Below are 25,815 nucleotides of genomic sequence, written 5' to 3'. Positions count from 1 at the left end.
TACTTGGCCTTTCCCATAAAGTCCCTGGGCAATAAAATGCACTTATTAGTCAAATGAACAATTACAGCCGTAAAGCCATAAAGATGTAGAAGCAGTTAAAAACAGGTCCACATATAAATCAATTTGAAACAATTCCATATACAAAAATTACAAACATTTGAAAACAATGCTATATATGAAAACAGTTGTATGTGTGCTTAGTATACATATATGTAATATGATCTCTCTCTCCTGCATCAAGCGAGGCGCCAGGTTAGATTGCATACAAGGTGTCCCCTCTTTTTTATTATTCTAATTTAATACCCAAAATTTAAATGCACATTTTAAGTAAATAAATTAGTTGCTTCCATAGCAATACAAAAAAGTCTTTTTCTTTTAAAATTTGTTGAAATTTGTCTAAACACAACAGTTTGAGGATTGCCAGGATAGAAGTTCATTGCAAACTCCTTGAATTTAAGGTCATGTTTCTGTACAAGAGCTGTGTGCGCAATGGAACGTTGAGACATTTCCCCCCCATGTTACAGCTGCTCCTTTGAAACCTCAGTAAGAGTCTCCCAAGAGGCAACTGGGAAGCGCACAATTCTCGGCGTGTGTGGTGAAAGAGTGAATGCTGTTTATTTCCTTTTTCTGTTGGTTTTACTTTTTGGAAAATTCTCTTGTGAAATCCCAATTTGCCTTTTAGATTTGGAGGAACAAATCAAAGAAGTGAAGCACTTCAGAAACAACCTGAATGCCTCTTGAGGCAACCTTGCCCATCTACATTGCGGTGTTTCCTTATAACTTGTATACATTTTTTCATTCTGAAGAATGGAGCTCTCTCTCTCTCTCTCTCTCGATGAGAGTCGCTGAACTTACCAATAAAACCTCGGCTTTGCAAATTTGACATATAGAATGAGAAACATCAAACACCGGAAAAGGCCCACCAATATTCACTTGCTGTGTTACATAAATTTCAGCAGCGTTTGTGAAGGGGAAGTTCTAAGTAGACGGAACTTTTTTTATTACCATCATAAAATATGTTTTGGATCAGCATACTAAATAGTTTAGATGCATAAATATGATACCTGTTTTTCTGTCATAGATGCTTAGGATCTCTTGGCCTGAGTCCTTATGTAGATCTGAAATAATAAATCAGTAATAAAGGGACAAGAAAATAAGGTTGCTTGTTAAGCAGAGATTTGGGTGTATTTAATTACCAATGGAAGCTTACTGCAGGACGATTTGTATTTAATAGTGTGGATGTGAGTTGACAAATCGCTTACCAAGAGTATTAGATTAATTTTAAGCTGTGTAATCTTGATCCAAAATGGATATGATATGATGCAATGCAATGCTATACATAGTTAGAAATTTATAGAACCATGCTTAAATAAAAGAGATCCATTTTATGTACCAACTGCTTCTTTCAGTTGCTTCGTTCAAGAGACAAACTGAAGTATTGCTATTGGACCAGAAGCCCACTCTTGGTATTCATCATGACTTTTTCTACTAGACTGTTAGGGATTTCATTCTCAACCTTTTGCACCTTAATAACTCCTGCCTAATGTATTGGGTTTTTAATATAATATTCACACTTTCTATCTGTCTTCCATCTGTCTTATTGTGGAATTAGCGTTGTGGTTGTTATCCTCCTATCTCCAGTTCCTGAGAAGAGAACTGAGAAAGTTGTGGGTGTAATGCCCACATGTGTTGAAAGTCAAGTAAACAGGAACTAAAAAACAAAACAAAACCCCAAGCACTGGAACATTTAAAAGACATAGGATCTACACTGCTAAATGGAACAAAGTTTAGTCTTTGAAGTGTGAGAACAATCCATAGCCTTTCCTCAGAAAATATTACTTAAAGCAGCATGGCTCTCTCACTGAGGGGACTGATCAAATTCATACCTCCTTAGTTTTAGCAACTCTACAGCATCAGGGATTTGGAGTCCAGTCATCATTCAAGCTCCGATAAATGCAAAAATATTTGTTAAATATTTCTCAGCTCAGTTGTATCCCTTTATTTTGTGTGTTTGGAGAACTGGGGAACTGAAATCAGCACATGCTGCTTGAGTTAGTATAACTTTTCCTCAGAAGTGGCTGAGCTAGACCTTTTCCTTCTCCAAATATTTGGAATATACCTGCAGTGTTAATCTTACCGGATGGTTGATTGATTTACCTTCATTTTTCCCCCTTCTCTCTCTAGAAAATAGCTCCTCAAAATGGAGGACGGGAAGCCTGTCTGGGCTCCGCACGCGACTGATGGGTTTCAGATGGGATTAATTGTGGATATTGGCCCTGATACCTTAACTATTGAACCTCTAAATCAAAAAGGCAAGGTAAGTATCTCCAAAAAGGTGATTACAAACCTTTCAAGAAATTGTTTTAGTTGAAGAGAAGGTGTATGCAATGAGGGTGAGGCTGTTTGTCAAGTAATTTAGAATATTGATCATACCTGCAGCTTGGTTCCTGTGACACATGATTTGAGGCGCCAGACTGCCTTTGAAGCTCCACTCAGTGGCTTGATCTGTGTTATGGCCTGCTGTTGGGGGGGGGGGGAGTATTCCAAAGTACACAGTTCTGTTAAGGCCTCTGAAAGCGGAAGTAGGAAATGTGTACTATGTCATATGGGGACTTGTAAATACATTGCTTTCTTTTCTGCATTTCCTATTCTGATCAAAGTTCTCTGCCTTATCATGTACCTAGTTTTAAACTGGAAGTTGTTGTGGTTGGGTGAGTTGGTCAAGATCCAGATTTTTTCAGGTGATTGATCATTCCTCAGGAAAACCTACCGTATTGGCCCGTATATAAGCCACACCCGAATATAAGCCGCTCCATTCCTTGCTGCTCCTGGCTGCATACTGGGCGGGGGGAGCCATGTTGTGTTGCCGGTGGCCTTTCCCCTTCCTTGCTCTCTCCCTTCCTGGCCTTGGGGGAGAGGACGGGGGACTACGTGTTGGGCGGGTGCCATGCTCCTGCTGCGCTTCTGCTGCTGTTTGCCCTGCGCTTCTGGCTGCATACCGTAATGTCGTGAATATAAGCTGCACTTTAACTTTTCACGGTCGGAATTTGGGGAAGAAGTGAGGCTTATTCAGGCCAATATGGTATACAGTGGTACCTCAGGTTACGTACGCTTCAGGTTACAGACTCTGCTAACCCAGAAATAGTGCTTCAGGTTAAGAACTTCGCTTCAGGATGAGAGCAGAATTCGTGCACCGGCGGCGTGGCAGCAGCAGGAGGCCCCATTAGCTAAAGTGGTGCTTCAGGTTAAGAACAGTTTCAGGTTAAGAACAGACCTCTGGAACGAATTAAGTACTTAACCTGAGGTACCACTGTATTTCTGTCTTTTATGAGATATAACAAGCAGCCACGAAGTGTTACTATAATGCACCTTTGGGCAACTTAATCTTGAATGTATTCTTGTTGTCAATCTTATGTCCCACCCAAGTGAAAGACCTATATTTTCTGGAAGAGCAGTACTTTATAGTGTCAGGATCTCTTCCAGCTCTACAATTCTATGAATCTATGTAGCTCTCTAGCTGAGGGAACCTAAAATGTAGGTGAGCTGTCTTAAATTATCCATTATAAAATCATTGTGGATACGTCTTTGATAAAATTGAGATTAATCGCTGCTGTATGAGCAATTGTTGGTATTTTTCAGCATGTTTAAGCACCATTCATGGGAGACAATAATACTTGAGAGTCTGCTGGATTGTGAGGCAGCGGCTGTAAGAGGCTCATTGAGAAATGTCATAGCAATGATTTCGATGTGTCTGTTTAAGGTTCAGCACCTCTTCAGAGGCAAAGTGGATGTAGGCCACAGAAAACCGGAAGGGTTACACCTCTGTTATCGCTGTCACTTAAATTGATACGGTAACTTCGTTCAATGTTAAAGCTAAGATGGATCTATTAACAAGACTTAAGCTGTCACGATGTATTTAATTTTAGTTTGTAAGAGATACTTGTTCGGTGAAATTGTTACTCATATGGCTAATTGTCTCTGTAAGAATACTTGGCAAATGTCGTGTTTCATACCAATTTATGTACAGAATATATCTGGGATCTGGGGCTACTTTATTTCTGGATAGATTACAGGCTGAACTAGACTGATGTAAATCTGTAATAGACACTGAAAACCGTGGTCATGCTTCTGCTCACTCCTCTCCCATAATGGATTGGGTCCAGACCAACTACTAATGGTGGTAGTAATATTAGCAGTATTAGTAGTAATATAAATTATTGCTAGTTTATTTGCTGACCTCCTTTTATCTGAAGACTGCAGAGCAGTGTGCATCATAATATAAAACAGACAACAGAACTACAGTATACATTAAAATGTCCTTAAATTTAACATTAAAATTAAGTGACCTCAGAAGACACTGTCAAGGAGTCAAAAGAGCCCTAATACCTCAACTTCCTCCAAAAGCCCAAGTAAATAAATGCAACTTTAAAAGTTTCTTAAAAGACAATATGGAGAGATCCAGTTGTACGTCCAATGGGAAGGAGCTCCATAAGTGAGGTATCATTATGGAGTGGTGGTGACAGCAGCCGAGCCTCTTGGGTGGGGCACACTGGCAAAGGCACTCTAGCAAAGTATTTGTGTCCTGCACCATACTTAGGCTTAATTGAAACCAGTGGATCAAGTTAGCCATGTTTTAAGTCCGATTGATTACATTAGGACCAAAGTTTACTAACTAAGTTTGAATCTGACTCAATGCCTGGTGCAGCTTACTTCATATTGTGACACCACAATATGGATTTCCCTCACCTTCCATCGTTTCTTGGTGGTGCAAAACATGGGAAGTTGTGACATTGTAACACAAGGCAAATTGTACTAGATGTTACTTGGGGAAGCTAGATAGTTAGCTGCCATTTTCAGCTGCAGTCATACAACTAGAAGTATCTTGGGCCTTCCAAAAGTTGTCGAACTACAACTCCCATCAGCTCTGTCCATTGACCACACTTGCTGGGGCAGATGATAGCTGTAATTTTGCAACATCTGGAGGGCCAGAGGTTAAAATAATGTCTAGAGTTCCCTGAAGTTAGTAATGCTATTAATAAATATGGTTATTATTTTGAAAAGGTTGCTATTTTGTAGCAGTTTTTTTAAAAAAGCAACTGTTCCTGTTGCGTGACTCACAAAGAATCCATGAGGCATAGGTAAACAATGTACAGAAAATCAATAGGTTGTAGGTTTATTTATTTTTACCCTTTGTATATCTAAATTTGGAATGTAAGACTGCAAAACAAATAATAACGCATTGATGGTTGGTGGAAATTCTAGTTGTAGGTCAAGAGGTGAAGCCACAGGCTTCCTTCTACCAGGGAAGCTAGGTATATTGCCTAAGGAAGAAGTCCGGTGAGAAGGAAGTTGGTGGGTTTTCCTCAGGCATAATCAGTGCTTTATTCTAAATAAATGTTTAGGGGGTACTCTCATTTTGTCTCAAGAAAATGTTGAGGGTGTTGTAAATATGTCCAATTTCTTTCTCAGTAAATGCAGGCTTCCAGAAGGTGTTGCCATGAGACATGGGCTTGTCCACATTTGAGCCTTATTTAGCTGTTAATACACTTTTTCCTCACTTGAATTAGACCAGAGCAGTCCAGACTCAGAACCATTTTGTGTCTGTGAGTTCATGTAGGACCGTGAGTTCACTAGGTCTCCTGAGGCAAGCCATTCTCTTGGTCTTAGTCCTGCTTCTGCAGGTAAATAATACTAATCTACCTTATGGGGTTATTGTAAGGATTTCTGCAAGATAATGTAAGTGAAGCAGCTTGAAAATATGGAAATGCTATATAAATGTCACATGGTATTTTGATATTACATTAAATTAAACTTCATTTTTCTCCATGAAAATTAATGTGATTAACATGTTGGCTGAATCCCGACCAGCATTGCAGATAAGGGGTATGTTTTTTGAAATCAAGAGATCTCTGATAATGGGATGGAATCGGACATTCCTTCATAGCTTAAATCCCATTTATTTTAATGGGACTTGGTCATAGCTAAATTTTACTGAATTGTGCTGAAAGTCAACTTGTGAAGCCTTGTGAAACATTTTTATTTGGATATCACTTTTTAAGTGGATGACAGTGATGCCCTTTATTTATAATTTATTTTAATTCTAATGTCTTTTTAAGAATCATTTTTCAAAGAATCTCAGATGTGAGGTGTCTGAAAACGATTTTCAGTAAAGCTGAGAGGGACAGTTGATACACAGAAGTAAAAACACATGCTCAAGCACTGCAAATATACATGTGTAATCTAGGAAATGTGTTTAAAAAGTATGCTAAGGGATCTAGTATATTATGACTGTCTATATGTCTTACTTAGCACGAGCTCTTTATCCCCCTCTGCCGTCTGCTTTCTTCTTGACAAAACTAATCCTCTTTTGATCTCAGCAGAACCATATGTTTATTTTAATGTCTGCATTGACGTGTAATTGCTTGTTTAAAATAAATTGGTTGCATTTCAACCAATTGCAAGTTTGCATAGAATGTCACCCACATAAACTTCCCACCTCTCTTCTCTTTGATGGAATGTGTACAATTTGCACAAAGGGAAGAGGACACTAGTCCTTCTTGTAGCAGCTTCTAGCACCCATGGGGTGCCATGCTGAGGTCCTTGTGGGAGGACTTCCAGAGGTGTTGTGGGCTTGCTCTAGAGAAGGGCAGTTTCAAAAACCTTGTGTATGAGTAGAAGGGTTTGGGGTCTACCAAGTGTTACTATTAGCAGTTCTGTCGTTGTCAGGTGGGTAACCCACAGTCGACAAAATATTTGATATGGTGGTGCATGTTTGCAGTTTGTTTTAACTGGAATGTTTCTGAAGGCTGAATTACATTTAAAGTCTTTATTAACCCAACCTGCAACATCACAAATTGGATAGTCAAGTGTAGATGTAGGCAAAATATAACAGTTTTGCTGCTCAATTAAGTGAAACATCCAGGATGTTTGAAATCAAAGAAAGATACCTTGGTTTGCCTAACTTGGGGAGGACAAGGGACGGTAATATGGACTAATGGTCAGTCATCTCCAACATCCTTGCAGATGCACACTGGCTCAACTGAGGTTTCCAAAGACTCTTCAGATGAAGCCCCAGTAGAGAGCTTTGCAATAATCCAATCTAGATGGGACTAAGCCACGTACTGCCGTATGTTTGCCATACTTCCTAGGTTGGAACTCATGACCATTAACACAAATGCAGCAGCCTCAATCTGTAGTGTTCCCCGATTTATTTTACTGCATTTCTGATATTTGAATGGTATTAGCATTTTGGGGAAATCTGTGTGTCAGAAAAACTGACTGGGTATGCCTGAACCTCCCCTCTCCCCCCGTGCAGCTCAGTTTTTAAATAAAGTGCTTTCATGTAAATTGTTTCTTCAGATATCTTCTCAATGGATAGCTGAAGCCAACATTACCTTCTTTTTCAATTACAGACCTTTCATGCTGCTATCAACCAAGTCTTTCCTGCAGAAGAAGACAGTAAGAAGGATGTGGAAGATAATTGTAAGTGAAAGTTGTAAAACCTGGCTTGGCTAGCCAGCAGTACTTATTTCCCCATTCAGATCTTTAATTTTTGCAGTTAACCCATATGCTATAGTTATCCGAAGACAGGATGCATATTGTCTTGTGATCCAGACTCTGCTTGGAAGAGTGATTTGGGTCTTGAGCCCCAAACCTAGTTTGAATCACTCTGGCTCAGAACCAGGCTTTGCCACTGGTGGGAGCATCCTTGAAGTGGAAATCTACCAAAGGCATACTCCCACCAGCAGAAGGGAGGAAGGCTACTTTTGATAGCTTCCTCTTCTTCTTGCAGCCCCTCCAGAACAGCATGGAAGGTGATCCTTAGGGCTGCAAGGGAGTGCGGGGGACAGAGAGGGAATTGGCAAAAGACCCCTCTCTCCCACCTCTTGCCAGCAGGATCTCTCTACTGGATCAACACTGCAGGCGGAAGCAGCCTTTGTATTTGTGGAGGTTGGAATTTGGATTCAGCCTTCTGCACATAGAAAGTGTGGGGCGTGGGGATACTGCATGCGCGAATCCATGAACTCTGTTCACCCTGGTTTACTTTTCAGAGAGGGAACACATTTTTGTGATGTATAGCTCACTGAATCAGAAATATAACAAATAGAATAAAGCAACACAGACCTTGATCTGAACTGCAGCTGTGTTGCCCTTTACTGGCTTGTTTAGATGTTAGATAGTATGGGGAAAGAATGAAAGCTATCCCAATATATCCCTGGAGAACAAATGGGCAGCTAACATTTCATTTCGAGCTGCTCCTTTCCGCCTATGATTGAAGAAAGTCTGCTGAAAGACTTATTACTAGCTTTTTGTGCAAGAGCACAAAATGTGGGTTTAGGGTGGTTTTCTAGCAGAGTGCTGTTGCTGCTTCCTGGCTCTCATTGTACTCATTATGGCCTGTACTACAGCCATTCAAAAAGTAAGGTTTATTCCTGTAGGTATGTTTCCATTTTTTTAAATAATATTTTTAAAATTAGTTTTACATAAAGATTATACACACAGAAAAGAAACAGAAAAAGAACAAGGTTCTCTCGAACCTTCAGACCTCCCTCCAACCCTCCATGGGTTCAATTTCTAACCCCCCCCCCTGCATCTTTTACTGTAATCTATCTATTATATATCCATCATATCAAAAGTTCATGTTACTTTACAAGGGTCATTGCATTCCTGCCAATGATTTCAACTGTTTACAGTGGTCTCTCAAATATATTGAAAAGTTAATCCAGTCTTTCACAAATTGGTCTTCCTGATTTCTGATCTTTCCCATCAGTCTTGCCATTTCAGCTGTTTTGTAGGCGTGTTTCCAAGAGAGGAACATAATTTTTTTGTCCCCCCAAGGGCTCACTATGCATGTTTAGGTACCATTTTAAACATATTATGCCTGCGTGTATAATAATAATAATTGTATTGATTTTTTATTAAATAAATAAACAAGTTTATTTCTATATTTATTTTTTATTAAATAAAAAAGTTTATTTTTATATTTACTTTTTATTAAATAAATATATATATATACAGCATAACAACAAACAAAACAATACCCCCCCCCCCCCCCAGTTTCAAAGGCCATAGATTCTTTAATTAGCCAAAGCTCTGGGAGAAGAGGGTTGTTTTTGCCTGCTGCCTAAAGCCACCAGGTGAGCTTCTCTGGGGAGAGCATTTGTTTTCTGTGTACTATTTGGAGGTGAAGAAAGGTAATAAAAACTGGAACAAGTGTGTGTGCTGTGTTATAAAACATCGCTGTGCTTTCCTTGTAGGTTCGCTAATGTATTTAAACGAAGCCACACTCCTACACAATGTAAAAGTTCGATACAGTAAGGACAGAATTTATGTAAGTACTGTACTGACTTGTAAAATGTGGAGGTAGAGGTGTTTGTCACAAACAATGGCTCAAGCCACGTTCCAGAATCCAGGGAACCTGTGTGTGAAGAGGCAAACCTACAAAGGTTTCTCTACCTCAGATGGCCCATGCTTATAACGTATGGCCCCACAGCCCCTTTCTAAATGTTTTTCCTCTTCCCCTGAGTTACAAGAATATGGCATGTTAATAGCAAAGATGCATTTTCCCCCTTCCTTTAAAAAACAAAACAAAAGAAGCACATGCCACCTCTGACCCTTCCTAGCTCAGTTGGCCAACTTAATCTTTTATGTAGCTATCAGATTGCCTGATTGCATGTAATGAATTCTGACTAAATGACACATAGTCCCCACCATCTGCTCTGGCAAATGACAGCTGTGAAATAGAAGGAAGAAACTTTTGCAAGGGTGCCAGAAACAGATACGCAATTATACCTGACATTCAAGAGACATCTTAAGGCAGCCCTGTTCAGGGAAGTTTTTAACATGTGATATTTTATTGTATTTTTGGTTTTTATGGAAGCCGCCCAGAGTGGCTGGGGAGGCCCAGCCAGATGGGCGGGGTATAAATAATAAATTATTATTATTATTATTATTATTATTATTATTATTATTATTATATCAAATACATTTCCCCTCCTTTCTGCACTCCTGCCCCCTAAATCCTAAGTTACATATTTTGTCTGCATTGGGCTCTTATTATGTTTATTGCTATTAATTTCATTGCTTGGTGTATAATTGCACAATTTTGGAAACGGTTCTTAATTGCAGATTATACATTTAACAAATGCAGCTTTAAAAAACACACACGGTTGTTACATATGCTTTGACTTCAAAATGGTTCTGAATTCAAGTGGCTCTTGAAGCGATGAGACTGACCTTACGGATACACAAGTCCAATCTCAAAGTCACGTTCTCATTTTGAATTTTGTAGTAGATCTCTAGAGTCTTTAGAAATTCCAAATCAATGAAACACGGTTATGGATTTTCTTTTATCTTTTCTTTTGGCAGACATACGTAGCCAACATCCTGATAGCAGTGAACCCGTACTTTGATATACCTAAACTTTACTCATCAGATGCTATTAAAAAGTATCAGGGTAGATCACTTGGGACACTGCCCCCGCATGTCTACGCAATTGGTAAGTAATATACCATTTTGCCTTTGCTTCCAATCCTGATGCATTTTTGTTTTGTTTTGTTTTGTTTATTTGGCTCATGATATTAGGGTGTTTTCTCACTTGTTTTAAACAGAGAAAAATGGGTAATTGTCTCCAGTCACTAAGGTGTCCTAAGATGGTGCCTGGTATTAGTAATGGATTTTAGGAAGTCTAATTAAACTGAATCTGAATTGAGTCAAGATGGGAGAACTGGTAGGAAGTCCATCTGAACATGATCAAGGTAGTTTGCTTGTTCTTGTTGGGATTATGATTTCCTTCAAGGATTAGGTCCATTCATGGATGCCTGCATAGCATCTGGAGCCAGAAGTGCCTTTCATTAACCTCGTTTGGTGTGCCTGCTTTGTATGCTCTGATAGAAAAATGATCTAGCTGCCGCTTTCTTGCTTATTTATTTATTTATTTATAGAAGCATTTTTATATCCCTGATTCATGCAACGTAATACGGTAGTGTATAGCAGTGTATGCAGTAAAATATAAAACACCATAAAACAGTACAAAATGGTTTAAATGGCTGATCAAAAAATTAAAATAGTTGCCTAGGCCTCTCTGCTTAAAAATATCTTCAAGGTATGCCTTAAACTAAAAAGTGATGGTACCTGCTGAATCTTTGCTGGAAGAGTGTCCCACAGCATGAGACCAGTGATGCTAAATGGCAGGCTTGTAGAGGCCAGTTGGGCCTCTGTAACTTGGGAGTCAACTAACAGTATTCCCCTCTATGATCTTACTGATCAAGCTGGGATATAAGGGCTCAAGCAGTCCTTAAGGTATGTTAAGGTCCTTAGGTAGTTCAGGGCTTTGTATATGAGCCTTGAAAGTGGCACGGTTAATATGACCAGTCAGTGCAGATGTTTTAGCCAAGGTGTTGCATGCTGTTGGGACAGTCTAGAGTGGTCAGATTATCCCAAGTGGACCCTTAGGTTCTTAGATGCTAAGTAGCACTGGGGACATGACAGAACTGACACGTGGTTGAAAAACACTCATCTAATGCTACTCTAGACTTGACTGTGCAGATAGGAGTAGGGCCACTGTAATACAGCGCCTCCAATTCCCATCTCACACAGTCAATCAAGGAGGATACTGTGGTCAATGGTATCAAAAACCACTGAGAGATTGAGTGGGGAAAACAGGGTCACACACTTTCCCTCTCTCCATAAAGCACTACCAAGGCTGATTCAGTTTCAGAACTAGAACCCAGATGGAAGTGAATCCAGATAATCAGTGTCATCCAAGTACAACTGAAGTTCCACCATCGGTGCCCCAAAGGAGTATTGGTAACTGACTAGTAGTTATTGCAAACCATTGCACCCAGTGTGGGCTTATTAAGTAGTGGATGCATCACACCCTAGATCCACATGGTCACCCTACTCCAGCTATTTTAATCTCTTGTCCATACATCGGCTGTCTCCAGGTTACATTAATGCAATGTGTTCTGTGAGGTTGCCCATTAACCACAATTATCATCCAATGGGCTTCCACAATTGGAGATGAGGTGGGTGCTTTCAGTGGTGTTGCCTCCAAAGCAACATTTGCTTCTGACTTTTTGTTCATTTTGCCATGTTAAAGACAGGTAGCTTGAGGGTTCTTTCAGCTCCCATTTTATTTTTTACTTATTTACTTCTGTTCTATTTGGACCTAGTTCCTTTAATGTGTTTGTTTTCTTAAAACCAACATCAACAAATATGAATTTCATATATTTGTCAGCCACTTTATAGATTGCATTGTATAATAGTGGGAAATAAATGTTGTAAATAAATAAAGAAACATTATTTGTCTGTCTAGCATGATATTGCTTGTTGGTATTGGAAAGAATTCTCAGGAAGTAAATAACTTCAGGTGAATACTTCAAAACAATGTGATTTCATTACTTCAGATGATGCTTACACAAGAACATTACATAGTGTTCAAAAGGCTAATGAAAACATTGATCTGTGTTGTTTTATATGAATCCATTTTAATGTCCTCTTAAATGTTTACTTCAGCCGATAAAGCATTTCGTGATATGAAAGTACTCAAGATGAGTCAGTCGATCATTGTGTCTGGAGAGTCCGGAGCTGGCAAGACAGAAAACACTAAATTTGTTTTACGGTTTGTATATCTAGTTGAAAACATTACCATTGAATAAAATACTGTGTGCTGGCTGTTTTAATCTCTCTTAAGAAATCTTGAAATTCCTAATGGGTGTAATTCAGATACACAAAACAGTGTGGATGGCAATTCCAAGGTGGTTCCATTATGTACAGGGAGCCCCACTTGCCCCAGAGACTTCCTGGTGACAGGAAGCTTTCAAAATACGCATTGTGATTCTTTCATTGCACTCATAATTTACTTTTCTTTATTGCCCTTTTTCCTAGGAACTCAGGGATGGTGTTCATGGGTTTAACATCATTTTACATTCCCTGTGAAACTGCCTAGGCTGAGAATCAGTGGTGGACCCAGAGGTCAACTTCAGCTGAGGTCTTCCCATACCAGGACACTAGTTATTTGCCATGCTGTCTCACTGGATAAAAAACAGTTTCTTCAGACACAGGACATACACATTCTAGGGTTCCACCCAAACGTTACATGTGTGAACACGGCTTATATAGCAGCATTTCCCCAACCTCTCTACCCTGCCCCCCCCACGAAATGCAGGCCCATAAGGTCATTGAAAACCCTTTCCTAGGCACCACACCCCTCAGGGAAGTCTTCCTGAATTCCTTGTATTTATCTGTCTTGATTTTTCCAATTCCGCTCTTCCACTACATCCTGGTGCCACACCACACTCTTTCTTCTGGAAAGTTCCATACCTACTAGGAGAGGTAGTTGTAATTTGGAGGTCCCGACTGCACAAAAATTCTTTCACTTGCATAACTTTTGGATGCAGCCCACAACCAGGGAGAAAGGAGGGAAATGGCAGTGTCTGCTGTTCCTCAAGTAAAGTAATGCAAAAGTGGTGACATTTATTTAATCCAATTTATATAGCCACCCTTCGATAATTATTCCTGGGGTGGTAGTGGTGGTTATATAAATATGAAAACATATATTTGATAACGTTTATTTTCTTTCTCTCACACAGGTATTTGACTGAATCCTATGGCAGTGGTCAAGATATTGATGACAGAATTGTAGAAGGTACTTTGTCATGCTTAAATTTCATTTGTATGAATTAACAATAACTAGCTGAGGTGGAAGAAATAGGTATCACACTGCCATTTTGAAATGTGGTGTTGTATAACATCCTTACAACAGGCCATGTATTGGAAAGTATACTAATGAATGTGCCCAGTTATCTTACCAAGATACCAAATATGAGGGTGTCTCATTCTGTCAAGCTTCAGTTGACAAACAGTAGGCCCTTTCAGCATTTGACCTCGGAATGGTTATGGTCTGTAGGAATCGGGAATGAGCTTCCTTTCTCTCTTTAAATCCAAATCAGAAATACTGCCACCAGACTCAGGGCCTTGGATGCAAAAGCAACTATCTGTGGAAGTAGAACCTGAACCTGTTCTATGAACTCTTGTACTAGCACCAGTGGAATACTTCTTCACCGCAGTGTGCCAGGGTTGAGTTACAGAATGAGTGAGCCTGTAATGAGAGGGCTGTGAAAGGTTTTGGAGCTTGGGCAAAGTCTTGTGCAGTAGCATACGAGAACAATAAGTTACCGTATTTTTCGCTCTATAAGACACACCAGACCACAAGACGCACCTAGTTTTTGGAGGAGGAAAACAAGAAAAAAAATATTCTGAATCGCAGAAGCCAGAACAGCAAGACGGATCGCTGCGCAGTGAAAGCAGCAATCCCTCTTGCTGTTCTGGCTTCTGGGATAGCTGCGCAGCCGGCATTCACTCCATAAGACGCACACACATTTCCCCTTACTTTTTAGGAGGGAAAAGTGAGTCTCATAGAGCAAAAAATACGGTATCCGGGTTTGGAGTCACTCTTCTCATCCACATTAGAGCAGAAATGGGTTCAGGCCTTGAGGCCAAAAGTCACCCTCTAGACCAATGTTTCCCAACCTTGGGCCTCCAGCTGTTGTTGGACGACAACTCCCATCATCTCTAGCTAGCAGGACCAGTTGTCAGGGATGATGGGAACTCCAAACTGCTGGAGAACCGAGTTTTGGAAAACCCTACTCTAAACCTTTCTCTGTGGACCCAGAAGTCTTCCATTGAACTATGATCCTGCCTCTAGCTCTTACTTTTCTTGCTGGAGAGGAGTGTATATTATTTCATTCATTCATTCATTCATTCATTCAATTTATATACTGCCCTCTACCAGAAGATCCCAGGTAGTGTACAACATTAAAAGCACATTACAGAACATCAATGATAAAAACATAATAAAAAACATACTGAGAGACAGCCTAATAGTAAAATAATCATAATAATAACAGTCCACTCCGCCACACTTTCACAGGCCATAGATAATAGCCATAGGCCTGGGTAAAGAGGAATGTTTTTGCCTGGCACCTAAAAACATGTGATGATGGTGCCAGGCGAGCCTCTCTGGGGAGAGCATTCCACAATCTGGGAGCCAGCACAGAAAGTGCCTATGTATGAATGTGTGTAGAAACTACCATAGGAAGATTGCACAAGAAGGGAATATGACCCCCCAGGCTGCAAACGGTCCCCCACCTCTGTACTGTAGTCTCACTGAGGCATTATCCACATGTAGACACTATGCATGGATTAAGGAAGCAAAAGGCCGTGTGCCACTGGTCAAGCCCCACCTCCTGCCCTGGCTGTCCATACATAGGGAAAGTGCATGCTTGAGCAACCGTCAGCACATGGATGTCCAGGGAGCATGGCTAGTGCCGTCCATGCAGAATGTTGAGAGCGGAGCCAGTGGCACAGTCCCACTTCCCACCTGTAGGTTCTCTGCATGGAGACTATCTGAAGGTGGCTTAGGTGAGAAGCACCCCTTCTGTGAAGGGCAGGTTTGAATCCATGGCAGGGTTACGAGAAAGAATTTCTCCAAATTTGCATCCCTCTTTCAAAGGCTTCAAAAGATAGAACGGCGCAGAGCAAAGGATAGAACCATCCACCTTCCATACCTTTAGTACCATCCTGCAGTTCTTAATTCTTTTATGCCTGATTTTCAATGAGTCAGTATGCTCATTATAACATGTGAGAGTAAGATTCTCCTGTTCAGCTGGGCAATTAAAATTGTCCCATATGATGTTACAGACAGATATAGATAGATGGACAGAAAGAAAGCTAGATTTAGATACATAAAGAAAAAAGCTAAGTCCTGTAATGTGTGCCTTTGTGAAAGGGCACATTGCACTGGGGCACCGAAGGGTAGGCTAGACTGAGCATCTCTCTCCCTGCTTTCTAGCCAGTGTCAAACAGAGAGCAATGTGTCCACCTTTAGTGAATGATGAAAGACCTGAGAACGATGTTTCTTAAAAACAGTCAAATACATAGGCATTCCAAATTCATGGCTGACAGTTGGACGTAGCGTTTGAAGCTGCACAGTTCCTGAACCCTGCTACCTAGAGGTTTCAGGTTTTTTTGCAAAAGGGTTGGGGAGGAAGCTTTGAAAAAACATTCTTACCTAGAACAGCTGCCACCGCTGCACACTAGCACCCGTCTTCTTTTGCACATCTTAATATGCATGTGTGCAGTGTGGCTGCATTGTTACAACAGAAGGACTTGTTCACAAAGCCTTTTTTGTAGCCTCTTCTAAAAAAATAAAAATCTTCTCACATTTGAAGTACTTGTAAACATTGAGTCTTTGTTGTGATTCTTTTGTGTGTTTGCCTGACAAATTGGATAGCTTGAAAGGTCACCTACCAACCCAAACTGTTTACTGTGTTACAAATCAAGGATAAAGAAAAAAGAAAAAACACACACATTCAAGAAAACTAAAAAGTTGGTTGAGAGCTGTCAGCTATCTTTGTTTTTCTTTGGTATTTTGAGATCAGTACTTTTTGTTTTCTTTAAATATCCTTAGAGACAGAAGTCCAAATTCCATTTTAATGCTTGTACTTCTGCCCCCCCCCCTTTCCCAATTCCTAAAACATTGTTGGGACTAAATAGATAAATGTTTTCTGAGGCAAAGGCAATTTTAAAATGTGGCGTTAGCTAAACGTGTGTGTGTAGCAGTAATGTGAATCTGAGGAGGACGGGACCTAAATGGGGACTTCCTTGAGTGCAACATCCCTGCTGAGGCTTGATATTACATGCCAAATGGCAGGAGATACAGCAGAGGCAGTGATAAATATACATTTCTTAAGATTTCCCAGAAGCCTCTGCTGTTGGAAATACAATGCTGGACTATGTAAGCTGTGGTCTGGTCAAGCAGGTCAATTATAGAACAGGTGTGGGGACATGTGGGCCTCCCCACTGGTGCTGGACCTTTAACAACATGCCAGCGTTTCTTGAGGGCCTCAGGTTCCCCATCCCTTCCTTATGGTGATATTGCAATGAGCAATATCAGTGGCTTTGTTTTGTATTAATGATGCCTGCACCTGCTTAATATTGTTAATTTGCCTCGTACCTGCCCTGCATGGAAAATTTCCTTACCATTGGGAAACTCTAGCCTATTATTACTACTATTATTATTTTGTATCGGTTATTAGTTGCTTTACTTGTGGAAGTAACTCATAGGCTCAGTAGAAATACTAAAACCAACTGCAATAAGCAGAATAAAAACTTTTTTAAACCTCAATAAAAGACCGGACTTACAGATCCTGCCACACTAGAAGAGGCCAAAGATACTTAAAAACCCTTCAAATCCAGGGCCCAAAGCCCGGGTTTAAATGACAGCTTTTGCCTGGAGCCTAAAACTAGATAAAGATGGTGCCAGAGGGGTCTCCCTGGGGAGAGCAGTCCACAATTGCAAGTGGCCACGTGCTTATGCTGTTTTGCATTGTTTTTGATGGCTCGGTTAGTTGCTGAAGGAGGAGTGCAGTCTTTGCTGGCCCAGTGATGCAGCAACGCAGCTTAAACGCCATAGTCTGGGCAAGATTCCAGGCACCTGCTTGTTGCAAGGCCAGTGGTTCTGTTTGTGTTTGTAGCCGAGCCATGGGATCAGGGCTGTCCTTTCCGTTATCATCAGATAGTTGCCCTGATCTGGGGATCACAGAAGCAGTTGGAGGCCTTGTGTATTGTCCTTCTCTCAAGGAATGAGATAATTCATGTGATTGGGGATGCAGCTGCAGTTGCTTTAAACAAGCTATTGAATGTGTGACATTTTTTTTCTGTCCAAAGCTAGCTTTTGCTCACCTGATAATGCTGACCGTTTCTGGGCAGCATCTTAAGGACTAGAGCAAAGTCTAACTTGCCTTATTTTCTTGAGGGTTTCTTTCTTGAATTGTGTATTGAAAAAAGGATGGAAGGGTGGAAATGGCTTTGTGTTTATCTATAAGTATACAAGATGAGGTGATCTGCCTATAATTTATTTTGAAAAATATGATTTTATTCAAATTCTTTGAGAGAGTAACACATTTAGGGATTTAAAAATTGTGCTTGCTTTTCTGTGCTTTAAATAATTATTCTCCCCACTTTGCTTCAAATGGGAAAAATTCATATTAAGCCATTTTCATTTTATTCTTCTTATTTTAATAGCCAACCCCCTTCTAGAAGCCTTTGGAAATGCAAAGACCGTTCGTAACAACAACAGTAGTCGCTTTGGAAAATTTGTCGAAATCCATTTCAATGAAAAGGTATCAGTACTTTTTTGTGCATGGTAGGTTTGCACAGGAATTTCCCTTTTCTTTCTGTAATCTCATTTGGGAAATCCCTTTAAACATAACCATTTCCTCATTCAGAAAAGCTTTATTTTTCCCCTCCTAGAATTCCGTAGTTGGTGGATTTGTGTCACATTATCTGCTGGAGAAATCGAGGATCTGCGTTCAAGGCAAAGAAGAAAGGAATTACCATATTTTCTACAGGCTGTGTGCTGGAGCCTCTGAAGATATAAGAGAGAAACTCTATTTAAATTCGCCAGATAATTTTAGAGTGAGTTGATTGTTCTTCCTCCCCACTTTCCTCCATCTTGCAGGATGCTTACAGTGAAGTTGTTGTTTCAATTCAGACATGAAACTAGGGTACCCAACGTGGTGCCATCCAGGTGATGCTGGGCTACAATTCCCATCATCCCTGGCAATTGTCCCTGCTGGCTTGGGTTGATGGGAGTTGGGAATCCAACAACAACTGGAAGCTGCCAAGTTGGCTACCCCTGTACTAAACCTTGATTTTCGTGCCGAAAGTGGTTGCATCTTCAACTTGTATATTGCTGCATTCTCATATAATGTATTTTTTATCAGTTAGATCTTTTCATGCATATAAACATTTTATTTGTGTTAGTGTCCTGTTACGGAAGGCGTGGGATGGTTTGCAGGATGACACATAATATGAAATCAGATCAAAATGATAGGAAGGAATTCAGCGTCGTGGTAAAACAAAACGTTCCATCACCACAAATACTGCCCACTATGATTTGCTTTAATTATTTTTTTAAAAAATTGCTATTTGCTCTAGTTCAATTCGCTGTAGCGATGTATTATGAATAGTCCATGGGTGTTGTTTTTCTCTGATTGAATTTCGTTTTGAGGGTCTATTTGTTCCACTGTCCTGGTTTTAAAGTATATTGGGTTCGACCCAGAGGTCTCATGAACAGCTCATGCAATATTTCCACTGGAGGAATGGAAGAGCTGATTTATGCTGGTTTCCCCATCCCACCCACCCCCAAAAATCTGCACTGAAAGGTTGGCCTATTCTTCAGAACAGTATGGAAAGTGGTGCTGAGGGGCTGCAGGCATAGGGGGAATTTAGCCCAAATCTCCCCTCCCTTTCCACTGGTGGGAACTTTCACTGGATATCAGTCTGTTCCACATAGGACCCCTTCTATTCATGGAAGAGCAAGTCTTGATCTAACCCAGAAATAATACCTGCATTTTCAAATAATTAAATGTGTAATAGGATGTAAATGAGAGGGACATGGGTGGCGCTGTGGGTTAAACCACAGAGCCTAGGACTTGTTGATCAGAAGGTCGGCAGTTTGAATCCCCGCAACGGGGTGAGCTCCCGTTGCTCGGTCCCAGCTCCTGGCCACCTAGCAGTTCGAAAGCACATCAAAGTGCAAGTAGATAAATAGGTGCCACTCCAGCAGGAAGGTAAACGGCGTTTCCGTGTGCTGCTCTGGTTCGCCAGAAGTGGCTTAGGCATGCTGGCCACATGACCCGGAAGCTGTACGCTGGCTCCCTCGGCCAATAAAGCGAGATGAGCGCCGCAACCCCAGAGTTGGTCACGACTGGACCTAATGGTCAGGGGGTCCCTTTACTTTTACCTTTACCTTATGGTGTAAATGAGTCCATAAAGTAGGCCTTGCGGCAAATTAACAATTCTGTAACATGATCTTACAATTACATCCTGTAACGTGATGATGATACACCATATTTTTCTGCTTCCTTCTATAGTTTTTGTTGTTAATTGTATCTTTTGTTTTCCTTTGCTTCACAACAGTATTTGAATCGTGGTTGTACTCAGTACTTTGCCACCAAAGAAACAGATAAGCAAATTTTACAGAACCGCAAAAGTCCTCAGGTATGAGAGCTACTCCGTATGTTTTACATTCATGTTTAAAAGCTCAGACTTTGCAAAGCAGCAGCAGCATTTGCTGCCGCCATCGCTTGCTGCTATTTCACATCTGGTTCACATTGTATGACTTCTTTTTGCTTTGTATGCAAGCAGTTTGGCAACACTGATCCTTGTTTGAGAACAGGGACTGAATGTCACCACCACTACTACTTCAGACAAATGATTGGCACTGTCAAAAATGACAGCAGCCATCTGTTAGTGCATGCAGATCCTAATGTGCAGCTGGAAAACCTATCCACTGCTCTATGTAAGGGCATTTCAACTGGGACCCATTGTCTCAGCTGTGGCTTCCCTTCATGAACTGAACTTTTATTTATGTACATATGGATTAATCTTGGGAGGTTCTGTTCTTGCCTATGTGCCCAAGTTGTAGCCACTGAAATTTCACTGGCACACATTCTTTAGGAAAGTGGCCTATAATTGAATACCCAATTGGATTCTCCACCCCACCCCAATTTGACTATTTATAGAAATGAAACAGCACAGCAGGTATTTTTTGCTTGCTGTGTAGTTTAACATTTCCCGACATTGTTGAGTTTAAATACCTGCAGAAGCCCAAACGTACAGAGTGTATATTGTAATGCTGGTCTCAGTAAAATAAACAAGCAGAAAAGCAAAATTCAATAAAGGTATGCTATTGGGCTAGGTTGCTGATCCTGATTTCCCTACCTCCCCACTCCCTAGTCATCGCCAATATATAGCCTCCAGGTGGGGGGTACCTGTTTACAGAAATGCTGCACTCCCCATGTGAGTGCCCACAACAATTGCAGCTGTGGTCCATTATTGGTTGCTCTTACAAGGGGGCTGCCATGAAGTCTTAGCTAGTGAGGCAAGAGGGGGGGAAAATCCCTTTCTCAGTGCAAATCTTCTTGCCACATCAGTGCTTTATCGCTAATATGGCAGCATAGCATCAGGCTTATAATGAAGTGCTAGTACCACAAGCCTAAGATGGGCTTAGGTAAGTAGCTACTCATGGTTTCTCTCTGTAACTTGCAATGCTCTTTGGGCATGTAGGAATGGTTTATATTCGTACCCCAGAAAGCACATTGGAGAACAGTTAGCTTATGTACTGGCACCTTTAGGATTATTCATTAATTTATCTGTTTGTGGTAGCTTGGAGCTGTTGCAATGTCCAATAAAGTAATTTGTCCAACTCCTAGTATTGCTATGTAGTGCAGAGACATTAATTTTTATTACTATTATAAGACACGTGTAAGTAATAATTTAAAAAAATAAATAAAAATAACAGTATTCTCTCTAAAGAATCAGTCATATAAAGAATGCACAACCAACTTCATTTAGCCATGAGTGGGCATTGCTTTATAACTATGTATTTATTCACATGATTGCTTGGACCAGTGGCACTTGAGGGTCTTAAATAAACTTTTAGCCACGGACTGCATAAGACAGTGATGGCCAAACTTGGCTCTCCAGCTGTTTTGGGACTACAGCTCCCATCATCCCTAGCTAACAGGACCAGGGATGATGGGAATTGTAGTCCCAAAAAACAGCTGGAGGGCCAAGTTTGGCCATCATTGGCGTAAGACATGCTCTCACAGCTGTGGTGCGGGTGGAGGGTGGTCAAGTGAAAAAAGGGGATAGGGTTTCTGCTGTGTCACAAACTTCACCTGTTGAAATTCCCTCTTCAGTTCAACTGTTAAAGGTGCAGGGAGCCCTGACTTTTCTCTTTTCTTCCACCCATCCATCTTATGTGGATACCATGTGAAAAAACTAACTTCCTCTCAGTTCAGCGGGTGATATGTGTCTTTTACACAGCTACTTGACCCCTCTACTGATCAAAAGCTTTGGTTGTTGTGGGCTAAAAGCCATGTGAATGAGCCTGGTGTCAAAAACTTGAAGGGATTGTTAATGTCAAATGAAGAGAAGATCCATCTTGTAAATACAGGGATCCCTTTTTAAAAAATATGTGATCTTGAAGGATGACCTATTTTCAGAGGTATATTAAAATGCAAATTCTGTCTTCGGTTTTAAACAAATATGTAGTCTGTGATCTCGGTATGGATCTTGGAATTGATTCCTAAGAATGTCACCTGCCCTTTCTAACTATAAGTTCTGCTCTTTCATCAAGCTATTCCATTGTATAAGTTATCTTTGTTGTTTCATCTTTAAACCTCCTTGAACATGTTTTAATAATAGTAAGCGGAGTAATCAATTAATGCTTACATTATTTTTATCCTTTTCCTATCAGGAAGATGAGGTGATCACTTTGTATAATTTGAAATTTTAATTTCATTAAATTGCTACGTGATGTGAATTTTTCAGATGCATGTTAGCATTTTTATTCTTAGATGATTAGACCAGTGTTTCCCTTGTTTGGGATTAAAGTGGGTACAATGCAAGTCAAATTGCATCTTCTCTTTGGGTTTACAGTGAACTTTTAAGATTTAAGGATTATTTTTCTGCATGCTTCCCCACTCCCTTGCATGTAGTAGCTTGCTTTTTAGTCAAAATGTTTAGATTTTAGAGGTGGTGGTGGTGGTGTGTGGTGTTTGAACTCAAAACAGCTGAATAACCATAACTCTGTGTGTAACCTTCCCTCCCCACAAAGAACCCATTGCCTGGTGAATTCTTATGCACTATACAAGTTCATAAGAACCGGGCTATGGACTTCTGTACACAGTTCTATTTGCCAGACCAGTGTTTGTTTTTCTGCTGAATTTTATGATCCCACACTTCATTCATAATCTACGTATATTGCTGTCGCCTGACTTTTCTTGTGCCAAAACTGAGGAATGTTAACATTGGGCCTGAACCAAATGTTTGCAAGCAGACATTTTTGTTCCATTTTATGGGGTCCAAAATGGGGATGGGCCTGTAGCTCAGTGTTAGAACGCATTTAAAGATCAACCCTTGACATTTCCACGTAGGGCTGCAAATGATTCCTTTCCAAAACACTGGAGTGAGCTCCTAGTCAGCTTTGACAATTCTGAGCTAGATCAACCAATGATTTGAATTAGAGTGAGGCAACTTCCTTTGCCCTTGACTCCTCCTTATGCAGCTACTTGATTACTGCCTAAATGTTTGGCTGCTTTCTCAGGCTGCTGTGACCTGATTATGTGATAGCAAACAGTTGAGGATCATGTAGCATCTGTGACAGAGTCACGCTACCCTGTCAGAATGCTATGAAGCCAATTCAGAGTGAGGACAATAATTCCTGCCCTCACTCTTAAGGGCTGTTTTCTTGAAGATTTTCTAAACGAGAAGATACTTCTCAAATAAAATCAAAGCATTCATACACACACATTTTGTCTTGTCTCTGGTTAACACTACTTCCATACATTCTTCTGGTAGATCTTTGTGAAGTTTCAAATCACTCTGTCCCATATACTCCATTCTCGACATTCAACACCGTCCTCCACATTGATCTATAATGCTAGACAAACCTTGCTAGAACACAAATCTTGATTTTTATGTGTGGTATTTCTGAGCTCTATCCATCAAATACACTTTTGCTTGCTTTGGCTGGATGCTCACCATGGGAAATATTAGTTCCAAGCATTTTGAGACTGCTTTTGTTTTGCTTTTATAGTACTTGAAATCAGGCTCTCTGAAAGATCCTTTGCTCGATGATCACGGAGACTTCAACAGAATGTGCACTGCGATGAAGAAGATTGGCTTAGACGATGAAGAGAAGCTGGATCTCTTCCGGGTGGTGGCTGGCGTTCTACACCTTGGGAATATTGATTTTGAAGAAGCTGGCAGCACTTCTGGTTAGATCAGTAACTTTGGTTTCATTTTGCATCGAGCAGTGTTGCTGCTTTGGTGAAAAGTTGGTGCACTTCAGCAAGGGAACACAGAGGATTTCCTGTTTGTGTGTGGTGATTTTCTGTTGTTAAGGGATATGCCTATTATTACATGTGTGATTCTGCCTTGTTCATTCATGCTTTGTGGAATAGTTTGTGCTGTGTGTTACAAGTAGCTGTATAAAGAAAAGGACTTTGTAGGCAGTTGCCGGTTCCTTACTTTAATGAATTTTTTTTGAACCCACTTTTAAGATGTTTTCCCCCTTTTGCTTTTAAAAATAGGTGGTTGCACTCTGAAGAATAAATCTAGCCAGTCTCTGGAATGCTGTGCAGAGCTCCTCGGTTTGGACCAGGATGATTTGCGTGTAAGCCTCACCACCAGAGTCATGCTGACAACAGCAGGGGGCACCAAAGGAACGGTTATAAAGTAAGTGGTTCAGAAAAGCAGCATGTTTCTCTTTGTTTTTCTCCCCCCCCCCACCCCAAACAGCTGCCCTACATGGTAGTTGTCTTTTTAAAAAAACGGAGATTGTAAAAATTGCCTATTAAATCTTTGCTTTGAGCTATTCGGAAATGTCTTACTTGCAACTGTTTATGGCGAAATAGAAATTTAGAGTTGCGTTCCTTTCCTTTTTACTTTTTGCTTTGTTCTGCAAGATGAATAGCACTTTCCGAAGAGCAATAAAACATCTGTTGCTGTGCCAAATTTATTTCTGTCTCCCTTTCATCCCAGTGTGCAAGAGAGAATATATCTGTGCAATAACGGTAAGGGGAAAAAAATTGCCTGGCAGTTTTGTTAATGATTAACCTGTCAAACGCTAGCAGGGAAAGTGAAAATGCCTTGCAGTGTGTCTCGGCACAGCTTGAATCCATATTCGCATAACAATAATTGCTAAAAACCCGGGAATAAGCATGATGTTTATACTAAGCGTGCAGCCTGCACGGCTCCTTGGAACATTTTAAAGATGGAAGTGGAAAACTCCAATGTTCACTCAGTTCTTTAAGCACTGCAACTTACTCTTTTGTGTGTGTGGTTTGCAGCACTGTGCAGCAGAACTGCCGCTTTATAGGCATGAGTTATGCAAATAGCCTGCTATGTAAACGGTTTGTCTCCTGTCAACATTGCTTGAATTGTGGATGGGTTCTGTTCAGTCACTTCGGCTATTAACAGCTCGCGCTCGCAATGATTCATCCTACCAGTGATTTACGCTATCTGAGAACCTTGCCTACTTCTGCAAGATGATGTCGTTTGGTTTGAGGTGGGCTTTCAGTGCACCACCCCAAATTTCCATTTTAATTACATGACATTGTGTCAAGAGCCCAAAGTTCATACCTTTTCATACCATTTGCTTAGGTTCGCTTTCTCTGATGAGGCTGGCTTTTCCTCAAAAAGAGAAGGTGCCAATCCAGTGGGAAGAACTCTTAATGAACAGAATGAGACTGTGTTGCCACTTCGAGATCCCTTCTGACTTAATGCAGCTGGTGGGAGGGCAGCAGTGGGGAAGGAGGTCATTCTGTACAAGGAGAAGGCAGTGCAACCACTGCTGCGCTCATGGTGAAAAGACACTTCCACTTGTTCAAGGCAGTCCTGCTGAGTTGCCCCAATTTTCCTCAACTGTTGTAGCTTTCCATGCCCCATCACACACTTACCTTTCAGAAGTAGGGGACTTGAAAGCCCAATTGGTGCACTACCCTCCCATGTTTTCTTGAGTGGAGCCAGTAAACCTACTTGCCATCCAGGAGGGCCTTTAAAACACTGATATATCATGGGTTTCCATCTTCATTCACTTCAACAACTTTCAGTGGGCATTGTTGCTACCTCCCCACTCTAATAAATCAAGGTGTACTTTCCCAGGGTACAAAAGGTGAGATGAACTTCATCTTTAACCAAAAGTTTCCTTTCCGTGCTACAGGATGGCAGAACCGAACA

At 40.7% G+C, this 25,815-nt stretch overlaps 1 protein-coding gene across 7 annotated transcripts in view; it reads left to right on the top strand.

Annotated features, from left to right (window-relative positions):
- MYO6 (myosin VI) overlaps positions 1-25,815 on the top strand; it is a 105,238-nt gene that overhangs the window by 28,048 nt on the left and 51,375 nt on the right. For 5 of the 7 annotated variants that reach the window (XM_028722813.2, XM_028722810.2, XM_028722816.2 and 2 more), the window contains exons 2-12: positions 2,185-2,317; positions 7,413-7,482; positions 9,258-9,331; positions 10,369-10,498; positions 12,517-12,622; positions 13,593-13,648; positions 18,088-18,185; positions 18,316-18,480; positions 19,987-20,067; positions 23,672-23,852; positions 24,168-24,312. In XM_028722813.2, the coding sequence (XP_028578646.1) occupies positions 2,201-2,317; positions 7,413-7,482; positions 9,258-9,331; positions 10,369-10,498; positions 12,517-12,622; positions 13,593-13,648; positions 18,088-18,185; positions 18,316-18,480; positions 19,987-20,067; positions 23,672-23,852; positions 24,168-24,312 (1,223 nt within the window). In that variant the 5' untranslated portion in view covers positions 2,185-2,200. Of the gene's footprint in view, positions 1-2,182; positions 2,318-7,412; positions 7,483-9,257; positions 9,332-10,368; positions 10,499-12,516; positions 12,623-13,592; positions 13,649-18,087; positions 18,186-18,315; positions 18,481-19,986; positions 20,068-23,671; positions 23,853-24,167; positions 24,313-24,618; positions 24,651-25,815 lie in introns of all 7 variants that reach the window. The other 2 variants (XM_077926208.1, XM_028722811.2) reach the window with 2 other exon arrangements.

Source organism: Podarcis muralis, chromosome 3 (assembly GCF_964188315.1).
Source record: "Podarcis muralis chromosome 3, rPodMur119.hap1.1, whole genome shotgun sequence".
In the NCBI taxonomy this organism is placed as follows: Eukaryota; Metazoa; Chordata; class Lepidosauria; order Squamata; family Lacertidae; genus Podarcis; species Podarcis muralis.
This window is presented reverse-complemented; position numbering and strand designations above follow the sequence as displayed.